The sequence below is a fragment of the Pristiophorus japonicus genome, chromosome 20 (assembly GCF_044704955.1).
Source record: "Pristiophorus japonicus isolate sPriJap1 chromosome 20, sPriJap1.hap1, whole genome shotgun sequence".
In the NCBI taxonomy this organism is placed as follows: Eukaryota; Metazoa; Chordata; class Chondrichthyes; family Pristiophoridae; genus Pristiophorus; species Pristiophorus japonicus.
Genome location: NC_091996.1, coordinates 88215895 through 88231380, shown reverse-complemented (window position 1 = coordinate 88231380; position 15486 = coordinate 88215895). Strand labels below are relative to the sequence as shown.

Genomic DNA, 15486 nt, shown 5'->3' with positions numbered 1-15486 from the left:
AGTTCGTTAGATATATTCAAAAGGGAGTTAGATGTGGCCCTTATGGCTAAAGGGGTCAAGGGGTATGGAGAGAAAGCAGGAATGGGGTACTGAAGTTGCATGATCAGCCATGATCATATTGAATGGTGGTGTAGGCTCGAAGGGCCGAATGGCCTACTCCTGCACCTATTTTCTATGTTTCTATGTTTCATTTATCCAATTTCCTTGCTATTGAATCTGTATCCACCGCCCTATCAGGCAGTGCATTCCAAATCCTAACCACTTATTGCGTAAAAATGTTTTTCCTCGTGTTGGCTCTGGTTCTTTTGCTAATCACTTTAAATCTGTGCCCTCTGGTTCTCGACTCTTCAGCCATTGGAAACAGTTTATCTCTATCTACTCTGTCTAAACCTTCATGATTTTAAAAGACCTCTATCCAATCTCCTCTGAGCCTTCTCTGCTCCAAGGAGAACAACCCCAGCTTCTCCAGTCTATCCACACAACTATTCCCTCATCACTGGAATCATCCAGTAAATCTCTTCTGTACCCTGTCCAAAGTCTTTCCAGCACGATAGTGTTTAAAATCATGATGGGTTAGATAAGAGTAAATAAAGAGAAACTGTTTCTAATGGCTGAAAGGTCGATAACCAGAGGGCACAGATTTAAGGTGATAGGCAAAAGACCCAGAAGCAACGTGAGGGAAAACGTTTTTACGTGATGCATGAGGCAGACATTGACGCGGAGATTCAACATTGCCTCTAGTGCGCCAGTGCAGCCTTCAGTCGTCTGAGGAAAAGAGTGTTTGAAGACCAGGCCCTCAAATCTACTACCATGCTCATGGTCTACAGGACTGTAGTAATACCCACCCTCCTGTATGGATCTGAGGCATGGACGATGTATAGAAGGCACCTCAAGTCGCTGGTGATATATCACCAATGATGTCTCCGCAAGATCCTGCAAATCCCCTGGGAGGACAGGCGCACCAACATCAGTGTCCTCGACCAGGCCAACATCCCCAGTACTGAAGCACTGACCACACTCGATCAGCTTCGCTGGGCAGGCCACATAGTACGCATACCAGATACGAGACTCCCTAAGTAAATGCTTTATGCGGAGCTCCTTCATGGTAAACGAGCCAAAGGTGGGCAGCTGAAACGTTACAAGGACACCCTCAAAGCCTCCCTGGTAGGCTGGGAGACCCTGGCCGAAGACCGCCTGAGGTGGAGAAAGTGCATCCGGGAGAGCTCTTCGAGTCTCAACCCAAAGAGCGTGAAGAGGCCAAGCACAGGCAGCGGAAGGAGCGCGCGGCAAACCAGCCCCACCCATCCCTTCCCTCGATGAATGTCTGTCCCACCTGTAACAGGGTCTGTGGCTCTCGTATCGGACTGTTCAGCCATCAAAGAACTCACTTTGGGAGCGGAAGCAAGTCTTCCTCGATTCCGAGGGACTGCCTATGATGATGATGTTGATGGTTAGGATTTGGCATGCACTGCCTGAGAGGGCGGTGGACACGGATTCAATAGTAGCTTTCATAAAAGGAATTAGATAAATACTTGAAGGAGCAAAGAATTGCAGGAATATGGGGAAAGAGCGGGTGGCGGCGAATGGGACTGACGACTGCTCTTCGAAAGAGCGGGCGCAGACTCGATGGGCCGAATGGCCTCTTTCTGTGCTGTATTATTCAATGATTCTATAAGTGTGAGGACCAGGGGTTGGCTTTTGCCTCTCCCTAGCCCTGGGATAGTGTAGGCGACTGTAACACTCCAGTTGCTGGGCAGGACGAGAGTACGCTGGACACATGGCGAGCAGCTGACAGGCAACTGAGAGGAATTCATAACTGGTTCCAATTGTGCTCTGCGATGGCCTGCACCACACCACACAGTGCACTCACCCACTAAGCCAATGGGGGGGGGAGGCGGATGGATAGAAAATAACTTTTTGACGACAGAACTACTGATGTCGATTCAGAATTTTAAACATTTCAACATCTTAATGTCTTAATAAGGGGCCCAGCTGCTGAAATAATGTCAAAGGGTACTTTACTCTAAGTGTGGTCACCCTTACAAAATAAAACTAGTATTGTGCTACACTGCTGGCAAAGCATTCTCAAGAAGCAACCATCTTGGTAATGTTCTCGATGTTGGGGAAGTCCAAAACCAGGGGACATAGTCTTAGGATAAGGGCTAGGCCATTTAGGACTGAGATGAGGAGAAACTTCTTCACCCAGAGAGTTGTTAACCTGTGGAATTCCCTGCCGCAGAGAGTTGTTGATGCCAGTTCATTGGATATATTAAAGAGTGAGTTAGATATGGCCCTTACGGTTAAGGGGATCAAGGGGTATGGAGAGAAAGCAGGAAAGGGGTACTGAAGGAATGATCAGCCATGATCTTATTGAATGGTGGTACAGGCTTGAAGGGCCGAATGGCCTACTCCTGCACCTATTTTCTATGTTTCTATGTTATTCAGATGAAAGAATACATCTAATTCAAAAGTGGCAGGGGGAGGGGAGCACTAATTCAAACAGCAGGAACAAATTGAACCAATTTGTCCTTTTGGTGTAAAAGGAGCGAATCTGGCTCGACCACACGTTGAACACCCCTCCCGATACGCAAATCAGGAGAGATATTTAATGGGTGGCCGACCCGTGTCGCATGTATGCACTAGCGTCTGAAGTCAATTATTACCCCCGTGTCAATAAACCTTGATTCATAAGCGGCACAAACTGCCAATAAAGGCCCTGGACTAACTGCAGTAAACCTCGAGCTCAAACATGTGGTAGGCTAGGCCTACAATAAACCCCAGGATCATAGCTCAAACATGTGGCAGCCCTACAATAAACCCCTGCGTCACTGTTCGAACATGTCCAAGCCCTACAATAAACCCCTGCGTCATTGTTCGAACATGTCCAAGCCCTACAATAAACCCCTGTGTCACTGTTCGAACATGTCCAAGCCTTACAATAAACCTCTGGATCAAACATGTGACAGCCCAACAATAAACCCTTCATTCACAGCCCAAACATGTGCTAGCCCAAACATGTGCTAGCCCTAATATAACCCCTGGATCACAGTCCAAACATGTGCGAGCCCTATTATAAACCCCTGGATCACAGCCCAAACATGTGCTAGCCCAAACATGTGCTAGCCCTATTATAAACCCCTGGATCACAGCCCGAACATGTGCTAGCCCTAATATAATCACTGGATCACAGCCCAAACATGTGCTAGCCCTAATATAATCCCTGGATCACAGTCCAAACATGTGCGAGCCCTATTATAAACCCCTGGATCACAGTCCAAACATGTGCTAGCCCAAACATGTGCTAGCCCTATTATAAACCCCTGGATCACAGCCCGAACATGTGCTAGCCCTAATATAACCCCTGGATCACAGCCCAAACATGTGCTAGCCCTAATATAACCCTGGATCACAGCCCAAACATGTGCTAGCCCTAATATAACCCCTGGATCACAGCCCAAACATGTGCTAGCCCTAATATAACCCCTGGATCACAGTCCAAACATGTGCGAGCCCTATTATAAACTCCTGGATCACAGCCCAAACATGTGCTAGCCCAAACATGTGCTAGCCCTAATATAATCCCTGGATCACAGCCCAAACATGTGCTAGCCCTAATATAACCCCTGGATCACAGCCCAAACATGTGCTAGCCCTATTATAAACCCCTGGATCACAGCCCAGACCTGTGCTAACCCTAATATAACCCCTGGATCACAGTACGAATATGTGGTAGACTAGCCTTACAGTAAACCCCTGGATCACAGTACGAACATGTGGTCGGCTAGCCCTAATATAAACCCCTGGATCACAGTTAAACCATGTGTTAGCCCTAATATAAATCCCTGGAGCACAGTTAAACCATGTGCTAGCCTTATAATAAACACCCAGATCACAGACAACTAACGTGGTACCGTTATAACAAACCGCTGTATCGCAGACCACACCTGCGATGACCTTTTCCGCATTAGATTACGTGCTCGGCAGTTGGGAATGAAACGAAGGTCCGCATGAAGTATTACAACAAGATGCAACACTCAACAATAAGACACTCTCAATTACTCCTCGAACATGAACTTGGTAAATGCGTCTTCCACTTCTGATTTCTTCGACGTCAAGATTGCCATGTCGTCGTCCGAGAACAAGTCCGCGTCTTGCTCTCGTTCCTCGACTTGCTGAAACAGCTTGGTAAAACCTTTGTGGTTCGGGTCGACCCTGCGGGGCATTACGGGATCTTGGTGGCGAACCTTCGGCTCCATCGAGTGTTCCTCTTCATCCGGGACAGTCGAGACGCTCGAATCCATGGTGTAGAGGTCTGGATTCAGGCAAGAATTGCTCTTACCGTACTCAAGGCCCGTGATTTTCTTCTCAGTTACCTTGGCTTTCACAGGACCCAGCTCTGGCTCTTCAGTCCCGTTTGAGACTGCCGACATCTCAGCGACTGTGAAACAGAGCAGTAACGCATTAGTACTAAAGGCGGCAGAAACAGCAAGTACACAAGGGCAAATTCAGTGTTTCCAGCAGGGAGCCATGAATCATAGAAGCTTACGGCACAGAAGGAGGGCATTCGGCCCATCGTGTCCGTGCCGGCCGACAAAGAGCCACCCAGCCTAATCCCACTTTCCAGCTCTCGGTCCGTAGCCCTGCAGGTTACGGCACTTCAGGTGCACATCCAAGTACTTTTTAAATGTGGTGAGGGTTTCTGCCTCTACCACCCTTTCAGGCAGTGAGTTCCAGACCCCCACCGCCCTCTGGGTGAAGAAATTCCCCCTCACACCCCCTCTAAACCTCCCCCCAATTACTTTAATTCTGGTTATTAACCTCTCTGCTAAGTGAAATAGGTCCTTCCTGTCCACTCTGTCTAGGCCCCTCATAATTTTATACACCATGCTCGAGGAGATCTCTGGTTGGAGAATTAGCGCTACAGTGTAATAGCCCTGCCTCAGACCCATACTCCCTTCGAGTGCAACTGCCTGCTGGGAATGCAAAATTGGTGAATTTGGCCCATCATTTATATTTACTTGTAAAGGATTTGTATCATGTTTCACAATAGTCCAAGGTTGCAGCAGGCAAACTGCTCTTAGTTCTGTATTAATGGTTAATGCAACAGGCTCTCAAGCAGAACTTCCTTTCAATTTTTCCCTTGCTCCTCCGGTTTAAGTACTATGGGCTGGATTTTCGGTCTTCTACCGCCCCTGTTAGCGCCCCAGAGGGACGGCAATGGTGGCGTTAAGCACTTCCGGGCGGGCGGCCAACCAGCTTCCAGCGCTCCACCGGGACTTTCGGTGACGGTTTTGAGGGGGGCGCGGAGCATTACCGCCCGGAAGAGGTGAGCCGGTGTGCAACATCCCTGGTTGCGACACCGGCTTGATTTTTGGCTACCGTCCAATCCGTAGCGCCCCGTAGCGCGCCCTGCTGGGACCGCCTGTGAAAGTGGGCGGTCCGACCTGTAACGGCCGCAGTGAGGTGAGTAATGTCGACCTCAGGTAAGTGTGATTGTTTTCTATTTTATTTTTTTTGCGAGTTGTTTTGTGATGACGTGAATTATTTATTGGGAATGTTTTTGGTGCTTTTTTCCAGGTTCCCCTCCCCCCCGCCCCAGGTCGCTCACAGAGCGCTCTCCGAGGCCGGCTGTTTAGCTCGGGATTTTCAGTCACTCAGCCGGCCTAACGCCCTAAGAGAGGTGTGTAACTCCTCCCTTAGCGCTCCGCCCCACACTCAGGACCCAGCTGAAGAATTTTGCTGACTGAGGCGTAAACTGTTCCCGGCTGCAAACTTTACCGCCCCGCTGCCATTACCGCCCCGAAATGAGAAGAACCGAAAATCTAGCCCTAGGCCTCCACAGCAACTTACTTCCCCCACCTGCCAGACAGCAGAGCTAGCTCAACATATAAGGAGTAACACAGATCTTGCTACTGAGCTCATCCAACACTCTACTGCCCCGTGTCCTAATTCGCACCGAGTCCCGCTCACCCATCACCCCCTGTGCTCGCTGACCTACATTGGCTCCCGGCCCGGGAACGCCTCGATTTTAAAATTCTCTTCCTTGTTTTCAAATCCCTCCATGGCCTCGCCCCTTCCTATCTCTGTAATCCCTTCCAGCCCCACAACCCTCCCAACTACCCCCACCCCCCACCCCCGAGATCTCTGCACTCCTCCCAATTCTGGCCTCTTACCCATCCCCGATTTTAATCACTCCACCATTGGCGGCCGTGCCTTCAGCTGCCTCGGCCTTGAGCTCTGGAGTTCCCTCCCTAAACCTCTCCGCCTCTCTCGCCTCCTTTAAGTTGCTCCTTAAAACCTACCTCTTTGACAAAGCCTTTAGTCACCTGTCCTAATAGCTCCTTATGTGGCTTGCTGTCAAATGTTGTTTTATTATGCTCCTGTGAGGCACCTTGGGACGTTTTACTACGTTAAACGTGCTCTATAAATGCAAGTTGTTATTGTGGCACAGCAGAATCCCCCATTTTATAAGCACATTTAATCTGCTCCCCTGATGGCCTGGCAGATGAAGGCACTAAGCTAAAAAAAAAAAGCATCGGGATCCTGGGCTTCATAAATAGAGGCATAGAGTACAAAAGCAAGGAAGTTATGATGAACCTGTATAAAACACTGGTTCGGCCTCAACTGGAGTATTGTGTCCAATTCTGGGCACCGCACTTTAGGAAGGATGTGAAGGCCTTAGAGAGGGTGCGGAGGAGATTTACGAGAATGGTTCCAGGGATGAGGGACTTCAGTGACATGGATAGACTGGAGAAGCTGGGTTGTTCTCCTTGGAGCAGAGAAGGTTGAGAGGAGATTTGATAGAGGAGTTCAAAATCAGGAGGGGTCTAGACAGAGTAGATAGAGAGAAACTGTTCCCATTGGCAGAAGGGCTGAGAACCAGATTTAAGCCGATTGGCAAAAGAACTAAAGGCGACATGAGAAAAAAAATTTTTACGCAGCGTGTGGTTAGGATCTGCCTGAGAGGGTGGTGGAGGCAGACTCAATTGCGGCTTTCAAAAGGGAATTGGATAAGTACCTGATAAAAAAAACATTGCAGGCCTATGGGGAAAGGGCGGGGGGAGTGGGACTGGCTGAGATGCTCTTGCATCCTTTTGTGCCTCCTTCTGTGATGTAACCGTTCTAAGCTGTACAAAGTATAATAAAAGAAAAAAGATTTGCATTTATATAGCGCCTTTCATGACCACTGGACGTCTCAAAGCACTTTACAGCCAATGAAGTACTTTTGGAGTGTAGTCACTGTTGTAATATGGGAAACGCGGCAGCCAGCGTGCATACAGCAAGCTCCCACAAACAGCAATGTGATAATGACCCAGATAATCTGTTTTTGTTACATTGATTGAGGGACATATATTGGCCTAGGACACTGGGGATAACTCCCCTGCCCTTCTTCGAAATAGTGGCCATGGGATCTTTTACATCCACCTGAGAGGGGGCCTCAGTTTAACGTCTCATCCGAAAGACAGCATATCCGACAGTGTGGCACTCCCTCAGCACTGCACTGGAGTGTCAGCCTAGATTTTTGTGCTCAAGTCCCTGGATTAACAGGCTTCTATTTTCTGATCCAGCAGGAATGACCCACTCCAGAAATGCTGACCCTGAGCTGCTCTTGCAAAGTCATCATCATCATAGGCAGTCCCTCGAAATCGAGGAAGACTTGCTTCCACTCTAAAAGTGAGTTCTTAGGTGACTGAACAATCCAATACGGGAATTACAGTCTCTGTCACAGGTGGGACAGACAGTGGTTGAAGGAAAGGGTGGGTGGGGAGTCTGGTTTGCCGCACGCTCCTTCCGCTGCCTGCGCTTGATTTCTGCATGCTCTCGGCGATGAGACTCGAGGTGCTCTGCACCCTCCCAGATACACTTCCTTCACTTAGGGCGGACTGGTCTTTGGCCAGGGACTCCCAGGTGTCGGTGGGGATGTTGCACTTTATCAGGGAGGCTTTGAGGGTGTCCTTGTAACGTTTCCTCTGCCCACCTGGGGCTCGCTTGCCGTGTCGGAGTTCCAAGTATTGGAATTGTTGTTTTTGGCAGGTTTCCAGCGGTATTTTTCCATGCTTGCTGGGTTTGTCCGTCACGAGCGGAGGGAAGGGAATGATAATACCACCTCCTGCCGTGCAGCACAGCCAAAAGGCCCACCTCAGGGCTGAAGCAATCCCTGATGCCTTGTCTCGGTCAAATCACCTGCCTTTCCACTCTGCAAAGCGTCCCTTTAATTACAGGGTTAATCTCTTTTTATGCCCGCCACCCTCCTCCGCAACATTGGAAACCAGGAAAGCAACGGCATTTCTGACACCCAGTGTTGCGAAGGCTTAATAGGAAATATGTCTGATGAAATATTCCTGTCACTACTGTATCACCTGCTGAAACATAGGTGGATGTATACAACCTCTGACAGAACAATCAGAATGTGGTCGTGCACATCAGGAAGTCAGCACAACACCTCCCTGCCATGTTCCTGCTGCCAGAACCTCAAGATTAGATGCGAGTCCCTTCTCAAGTTAAAAATTCTGAAAAGCAAAATACCGCGAATGCTGGAAATCTGAATTAAAAGCAGAAAAATACTCAGCAGGTCAGGCAGCATCTGCGGAAAGAGAAACAGAGTTAACGTTTCAGGTCGGCGACCCTTTGTCAGGACTGGAAAAAAGTTATATAGAGATGCAACAGGATTTTAAACAAGGGTAGGAGCAGGGAAAGTGGGGAGGGCAGAGGAAAGAACAAAGGTCTGTGATAGGGTGGGAGGCAGGTATTGTGTCTGTAAGCACTCTAGCAATGACTCCACGAGGCAAGGTATTGTACTTGAATTGTGGTGACCTTAGTCCAGTTATTGCAGCTCCTGAGTGAGGGTACAGTAAGGTGAGCTGAGCTCCCTTTTATACCTGGTTACCTGTCGTGTACAGGTGACCCCTAGGTCTCCACCAGTTGCACCCTCTAGTGGTACAAGCATAGTATATACAGTGTGAAGATACATCCAGTGGTCTTATGTGACTATATATTGAGTGTGCAGGGAGTATACTTACGTTATACATACACAACAGCAAGAGAGATCAAGAGACAAAAGGGATGATGGTGCGACACCAAAGGAGATGGTAACGGGACAAGTTAAGAAACAAAAGATGAGTCTAGATAGGGTGTAAATGGAGATGGCAGAATAAGCAACAGCTGCCGTGGGAAAGAGAGAGAGAAAAAATAGGAAAAAAAATAAGGTCTGAAATTGCTGAACTCGATGTTGAGTCCAGAAGGCTGTAAAGTGCCTGAATGCAAGATGAGGTGCTGTTCCTCAAGCTTCATAAAATTCTCATCCTTGTTTTCAAATCCTTCCGTGTCCTCGCCTCCTCCCTATCTCTGTAATCTCCTCCAGCCCCACAGCCCCCGAAATCTTTGCGCCCCTCCAATCCAGGCCGCGAGTGCATGTGCGCACCGGGATCCGGACAGAATCTGGCTGAACTGTGACGCATTCGATGATCACATCACCTCACTGTCCAGGCTCACACACACTTTGGGTGAGTCACCAGAGCCTCCTGAGGCTTGTAGAATCGCGCCCTAGAAATCAGCCAGTCACTGTGGGGGCTGAGATTGTATCTGCCAAACCTACATTACACAATCATTGAACCAGCTCAACGCTGTTACGGGTAAATGACCAGAGCCTGCAAATTAAAGAAAGACTTGGATTTATATAGCGCCTTTCACGACCACCAGACGTCTCAAAGCACTTTACAGCCAATGAAGTACTTTTGCAGTATGATCACTGTTGTAATGTGGGAAACGCAGCAGCCAATTTGCGCACAGCAAGCTCCCACAAACAGCAACGTGATAATGACCCAGATCATCTGTTTTTTTGTTACGTTGATTGAGGGATAAATATTGACCCCAGGACACCGGGGATAACTCCCCTACTCTTCTTCGAATAGTGCTGTGGGACCTTTTATGTCCACCTGAGAGAGCAGACGGGGCCTCGGTTTAATGTCTCATTCGAAAGACGGCACCTCCGACAGTGCAGCGCTCCCTCAGTACTGCACTTGGCGTGTCAGCCTAGATTTATGTGCTCAAGTCGCTGGAGTGGGACTTGAACCCTACAACCTTCTGACTCAGAGGCAAGGGAGCTGTGTGAAATTATATTGTGTAATCAGATCCAATTCTTCTGGTCTGTATTTTAATAGAGGGCTTAACACTTTGAAAATGAACAAATTAGCGCTACCACTGAAATAACAGACAGAGGAATTTGATGCAAACACGTTTAATGTCTGTGTGATATCACAAAGCTTAATTTACAGGTTTGTACTGGCATTAGTTGGGGGCAGGGTGGGGGGGGGGGAGCGTGGGATGTACTGTTTCAGGTAGAGATGAGGTAACAGATGCTTTTTACTCTCTACAATAACAACTTGTATTTATATAGCGCCTTTAATAAGAACATAAGAAATAGGAGCAGGAGTCGGCCATACGGCCCCTCGAGCCTGCTCCGCCATTTAATACGATCATGGCTGATTTGATCATGGACTCAGCTCCACTTCATTGCCCGCTCCCCATAACCCTTATCCCCTTATCTTTTAAGAAACTGTCTATTTCTGTCTTAAATTTATTCAATGTCCCAGCTTCCACAGCTCTCTGAGGCAGTGAATTCCACAGATTTACAACCCACTGAGAGAAGAAATTTCTCCTCATCTCAGTTTTAAATGGGAGGCCCCTTATTCTAAGATCATGCCCTCTAGTTCTAGTCTCCCCCATCAGTGGAAACATCCTCGCTGCATCTTGTCAAACCCCCTCACAATCTTATAAGTTTTGATAAGATTACCTCTCATTCTTCTGAATTCCAACCTACTCAACCTTTCCTCATAAGTCAACACCCTCATCCCCGGGATCAACCGAGTGAACCTTCTCTGAACTGCCTCCACAGCAAGTATATCCTTTCATAAATATGGAAACCAAAAGTGCACGCAGTATTCCAGGTGTGGCCTCACCAATATCCTGTACAGCTGTAGTGAAACATCCCAAGGCGCTTCACAGGAGTATTATGAGATACAAATGTGACACCGAGCCACATAAGTAGAAATCAGTGCATGTGACCAAAAGCTTGGTCAAAGAGGTAGGTTTTAAGGAGGAAAGAGAGGTAGGGAGGCGGAGTGGATGAGGCAGGGAGTTCCAGAGCTTGGGGCCCAGGCAACAGAAGGCACGGCCGCCGATGGTGGAGCGATTATAATCAGGAATGCTCAATAGGGCAGAATTAGAGGAGCCCAGACATCTGGGGGGAGTTGTGGGGCTGGAGGAGATTACAGAGATAGGGAGGGGCGAGGGCCATGGAAGTATTTGAAAATAAGGATGAGAATTTTGAAATCGAGGCATTGCTGGACCGGGAGCCAATGTAGGTCACTGGAGAACGTGTATTTGAGTGATAGGCAGTCTGGGGAAGGATTATTAAATGTAGAATTTCTCAATTTACTGGGTGACCGCAAGTTTCAACAGCCAGATTAAAAGGAGGTTATTACGGAAAGACGGTTATATTTCCTCCAACCCAACCCCAATTTTCATTCCTCTGCTGAGGGCATTCAGGCTCCTACACAGGTTTTCAGGTTCAGTCATTGCTCCCAGCTACTTGCATCAATCATGCCGTCAGTACTCGGCTTAAACTAAAATTTGCATGAAAGTCAAATCGAAAATGAACAGAGGAACAAAAAGAATATTATAGTTCATCATTATTTCTTTTTAAACTTTTTTTATTTTCAGGAGTCTTTAATGACGAGACACTCTCCTTCGACTCAAGTGTCAGCCATGACTCAGTGGGTAACACCCTTGCCTTTGATGTCAGAAGGTTGTAGGTTCAAGTCCCGCTCCAGAGACTTGAGCACAGAAATTTAGGCTGTCATTCCGAGGGAGTGCTGTACTGTCGGAGGTGCCGTTTTTTGGATGAGACGTTAAACCGAGGCCCCGGCTGTCCTCTCAGGTGGATGTAAAAGATCCCATGGCACTATTGCGAGTGCAAGAGTTATCCCTTGTGTCCTGGGGCCAATATTTATCCCTCAATCAGCATAAAAAAACAGATTATCTGTTTGTGGGAGTTTGCTGTCTGCAAATTGGCTGCCGCGTTTCCTACATTACAACAGTGACCACACATTCCAAAAGTACTTCATTGGCTGTAAAGGGCTTTGAGGCGCCCGGTGGTTGTGAAAGGCGCTATATAAATACAAGTCCTCCCTTTAATTCTGCAAATAACGTGTATGTATACAGCAATATCTTGGGGGCCTCTCACGAAGTGCCATGCTGGCTCAGGTGGTAAATATGCTCCTGGGTGTGGTACTTTACCATAATGACGGAACTAGAGCCATAGACATTTCAGCATAAGACGCCCATCGTGCCAGTGCTAGCTCCACATCAAAGCTCTCTTTTCCCTACACCTTTCAATACTTTCCTTCGCGGGGGTGGGGGAGGAGTCTCCGATCGAGCCGGGGTGGGTTAGACAGAGACGCTTGATCCGGGAGCAAAGACACTTACCTCCTGGATCCAACAGTGCTCGCCTTACTTTAGCTGGCCGATTTCGCCAGGCCTGCAAAACCCGACCAGCTACAGGTAAATTTAAAATGGTTGCTATATCTGAGGCACGGCAAGCTCATTATAATATTTAAATGAGCGACCCGCCTCCTGGGGGCAGGTTGGCTGCCCCGCCCCCTCGGTTAAAACCGGAAGTGGGCGGGTTAGAGGCAGACTGGAGTCAGGATTCAGGCTTTCAACACTCTTAACTTCCCACTCGACTCCAACCCAGCTGTTTGCTTTGGGTTAAAATCCCCTCCAAAATCTTCTGCAGAGGCTGCCCTGTTATTTTGATCCACCTGTCAATTAAGATGCTGTGAAAAAATAAAAATTCAAACCTTAACGCAGCTGGGCCAAGATTGAGCCGATTGTGAAGTAGACCAATTTGACGCCCACCTAAAAACGTTGGCGATGACAAAGTAATGCCAAATGGCATTATTTTCTGCATGTGGTTTCTTTTCAGCGTTGAACCTATTATAATGGGGTTAAGATCATAAGAAATAGGAGCAGGAGTCGGCCATTTGGCCCCTCGAGCTTGCTCCGCCATTCATTAAGATCATGGCTGATCTGATCTTGGGCTCAGCTCCACTTCCCCGCCCGCTCCCCATAACCCTTCACCCCCTTATCGCTCAAAAATCTGTCTATCTCTCCGCCTTAAATATATTCAATGACCCAGCCTCCACAGCTCTCTAGGGCAGAGAATTCCACAGATTTACAACCCTCCGAGAGAAGAAATTCCTCCTCATCTCAGTCCTAAATGGGCGGCCCCTTATTCTGAGACTATGCCCCCTAGTTCTAGATTCCCCCACCAGTGGAAACATCCTCTCTGCATCCACCTTGTCGAGCCCCCTCAGAATCTTATACGTTTCAATAAGATCACCTCTCATTCATCTAAACTCCAATGAGTATCGGCCCAACCTACTAAACTCTCAGCGGTTCTCAGCAACAGGAGCATGGGAAGTTACTCTGCAAATTTGCCCAAAAATATTCGGAAGGGTTTACATTTGCCTCGTTCACGTTATTACATCCCACTCGACGCTGCACCCGAGCTGCAGCCCAGCAACATGTAACTTCCATTTAGCTGACCTGTCTGATGGTCGCCGGAGCTGCTCGTTTTCGCTGCGGGGACTCTGAATTTCTTGGAGTGAGTCGGTAATGCCTCCCTCAAAAACGGCACTGGAGATCCCATCTTCCTTCGTTTCTTTGGTTCAGCACTAATATGTTTGCCGTCTGCATTTTAAAGGGATAAGTTATCATTAGTTGGTGTAGTTGGTGTCAGCCTTGGCTCAATGGGTAGACACACTTGCCATTGGGGACATGAAAGTTGTGGGTTCAAGTCCCACTCCAGAGACTTGAGCACATAAATCTAGGCTGACACTCCCAGTGCAGTGCTGAGGGAGCGCCGCACTGTCGGAGGTGCCGTCTTTTGGATGAGACGTTAAACCGAGGCCTCGTCTGCCCTCTCAGGTGGATGTAAAAGATCCCATGGTGCTATTTCGAAGAAGAGCAGCGGAGTTATCCTGGGGCCAATATTTATCCATCAACCAACATAACAAAAAACAGATTATCTGGGTCATTATCAAATTGCTATTTGTGGGAGCTTGCTGTGCGCAAATTGGCTGCCGCGTTTCCCACATTACAACAGTGACTACACACCAAAAGTACTTCATTGGCTATAAAGCGCTTTTGTCGTGAAAGGCGCTATATAAATGCAAGCGTTTCTTTATTTTGCGCATGGTATTGGGGGTAATGTACTGACGTGGATAGAGAACTGGTTGGCAGACAGGAAGCAGAGAGTCGGGATAAACGGGTTCTTTGTGGGAGCTTGCTTTGCGCAAATTGGTTGCCGCGTTTCCCACATTACAACAGGCAGTGACTAGTGGAGTGCTGCAGGGCTCAGTGCTGGGATCCCAGCTCTTTACAATATACATTAACAATTTAGATGAAGGAATTGAGTGTAATATCTCCAAGTTTGTGGATGACACTAAACTGGGTGGCGGTGTGAGCTGTGAGGAGGATGCTAAGAGGCTGCAAGGTGACTTGGACAGGTTAGGCGAGTGGGCAAATGCATGGCAGATGCAGTATAATGTGGATAAATGTGAGGTTATCCATTTTGGGGGCAAAAACACGAAGGCAGAATATTATCTGAATGGCGGCAGATTAGGAAAAGGGGAGGTGCAACGAGACCTGGGTGTCATGGTTCATCAGTCACTGAAAGTGGGCATGCAGGTACAGCAGGCGGTAAAGAAGGCAAATGGTATGTTGGCCTTCATAGCTAGGGGATTTGAGTATAGGAGCAGGGAGGTCTTACTGCAGTTGTACAGGGTCTTAGTGAGGCCTCACCTGAAATATTGTGTTCAGTTTTGGTCTCCTAATCTGAGGAAGGACGTTCTTGCTATTGAGGGAGTGCAGCGAAGGTTCACCAGACTGATTCCAGGGATGGCTGGACTGTCATATGAGGAGAGACTGGGCCTTTATTCACTGGAGTTTAGAAGGATGAGAGGGGATCTCATAGAAACGTATAAGATTCTGACGGGACTGGACAGGTTAGATGCGGGAAGAATGTTCCCGATGTTGGGGAAGTCCAGAACCAGGGGACATAGCCTTAGGATAAGGGGTAGGTCATTTAGGACTGAGATGAGGAGAAACTTCTTCACTCAGAGAATTGTTAACCTGTGGAATTCCCTGCAGCAGAGGGTTGTTGATGCCAGTTCATTGGATATATTTAAGAGGGAGTTAGATATGGCCCTTACGGCTAAAGGGATCAAGGGTTATGGAGAAAAAGCAGGAAAGGGATACTGAAGGAATGATCAGCTATGATCTTATTGAATGGCAGTGCAGGCTCGAAGGGCCGAATGGCCTACTCCTGCACCTATTTTCTATGTTTCTATGTTTAGTTGTAGTTTTAACGGGTTATTCTGAGAATGTGTTGAGGAGGGATTTCCCCTCCTCCCCCCTAAAGAT

General features: G+C 48.0%; 1 protein-coding gene across 2 annotated transcripts in view; it reads right to left on the bottom strand.

The window, feature by feature from the left end:
* Positions 1-364: 364 nt before the first annotated feature.
* The window catches only part of LOC139232661 (zinc finger CW-type PWWP domain protein 1-like), a 102993-nt gene continuing 87871 nt past the window's right edge, over positions 365-15486 (bottom strand). For both annotated transcript variants that reach the window (XM_070863121.1, XM_070863120.1), the window contains 2 exons: positions 13609-13754; positions 365-4438 (listed from right to left, as the gene is read on the bottom strand). In XM_070863121.1, coding sequence (XP_070719222.1) covers positions 4056-4438; positions 13609-13754 — 529 coding nt within the window. In that variant the 3' untranslated portion in view covers positions 365-4055. The remainder of the gene's footprint in view (positions 4439-13608; positions 13755-15486) is intronic.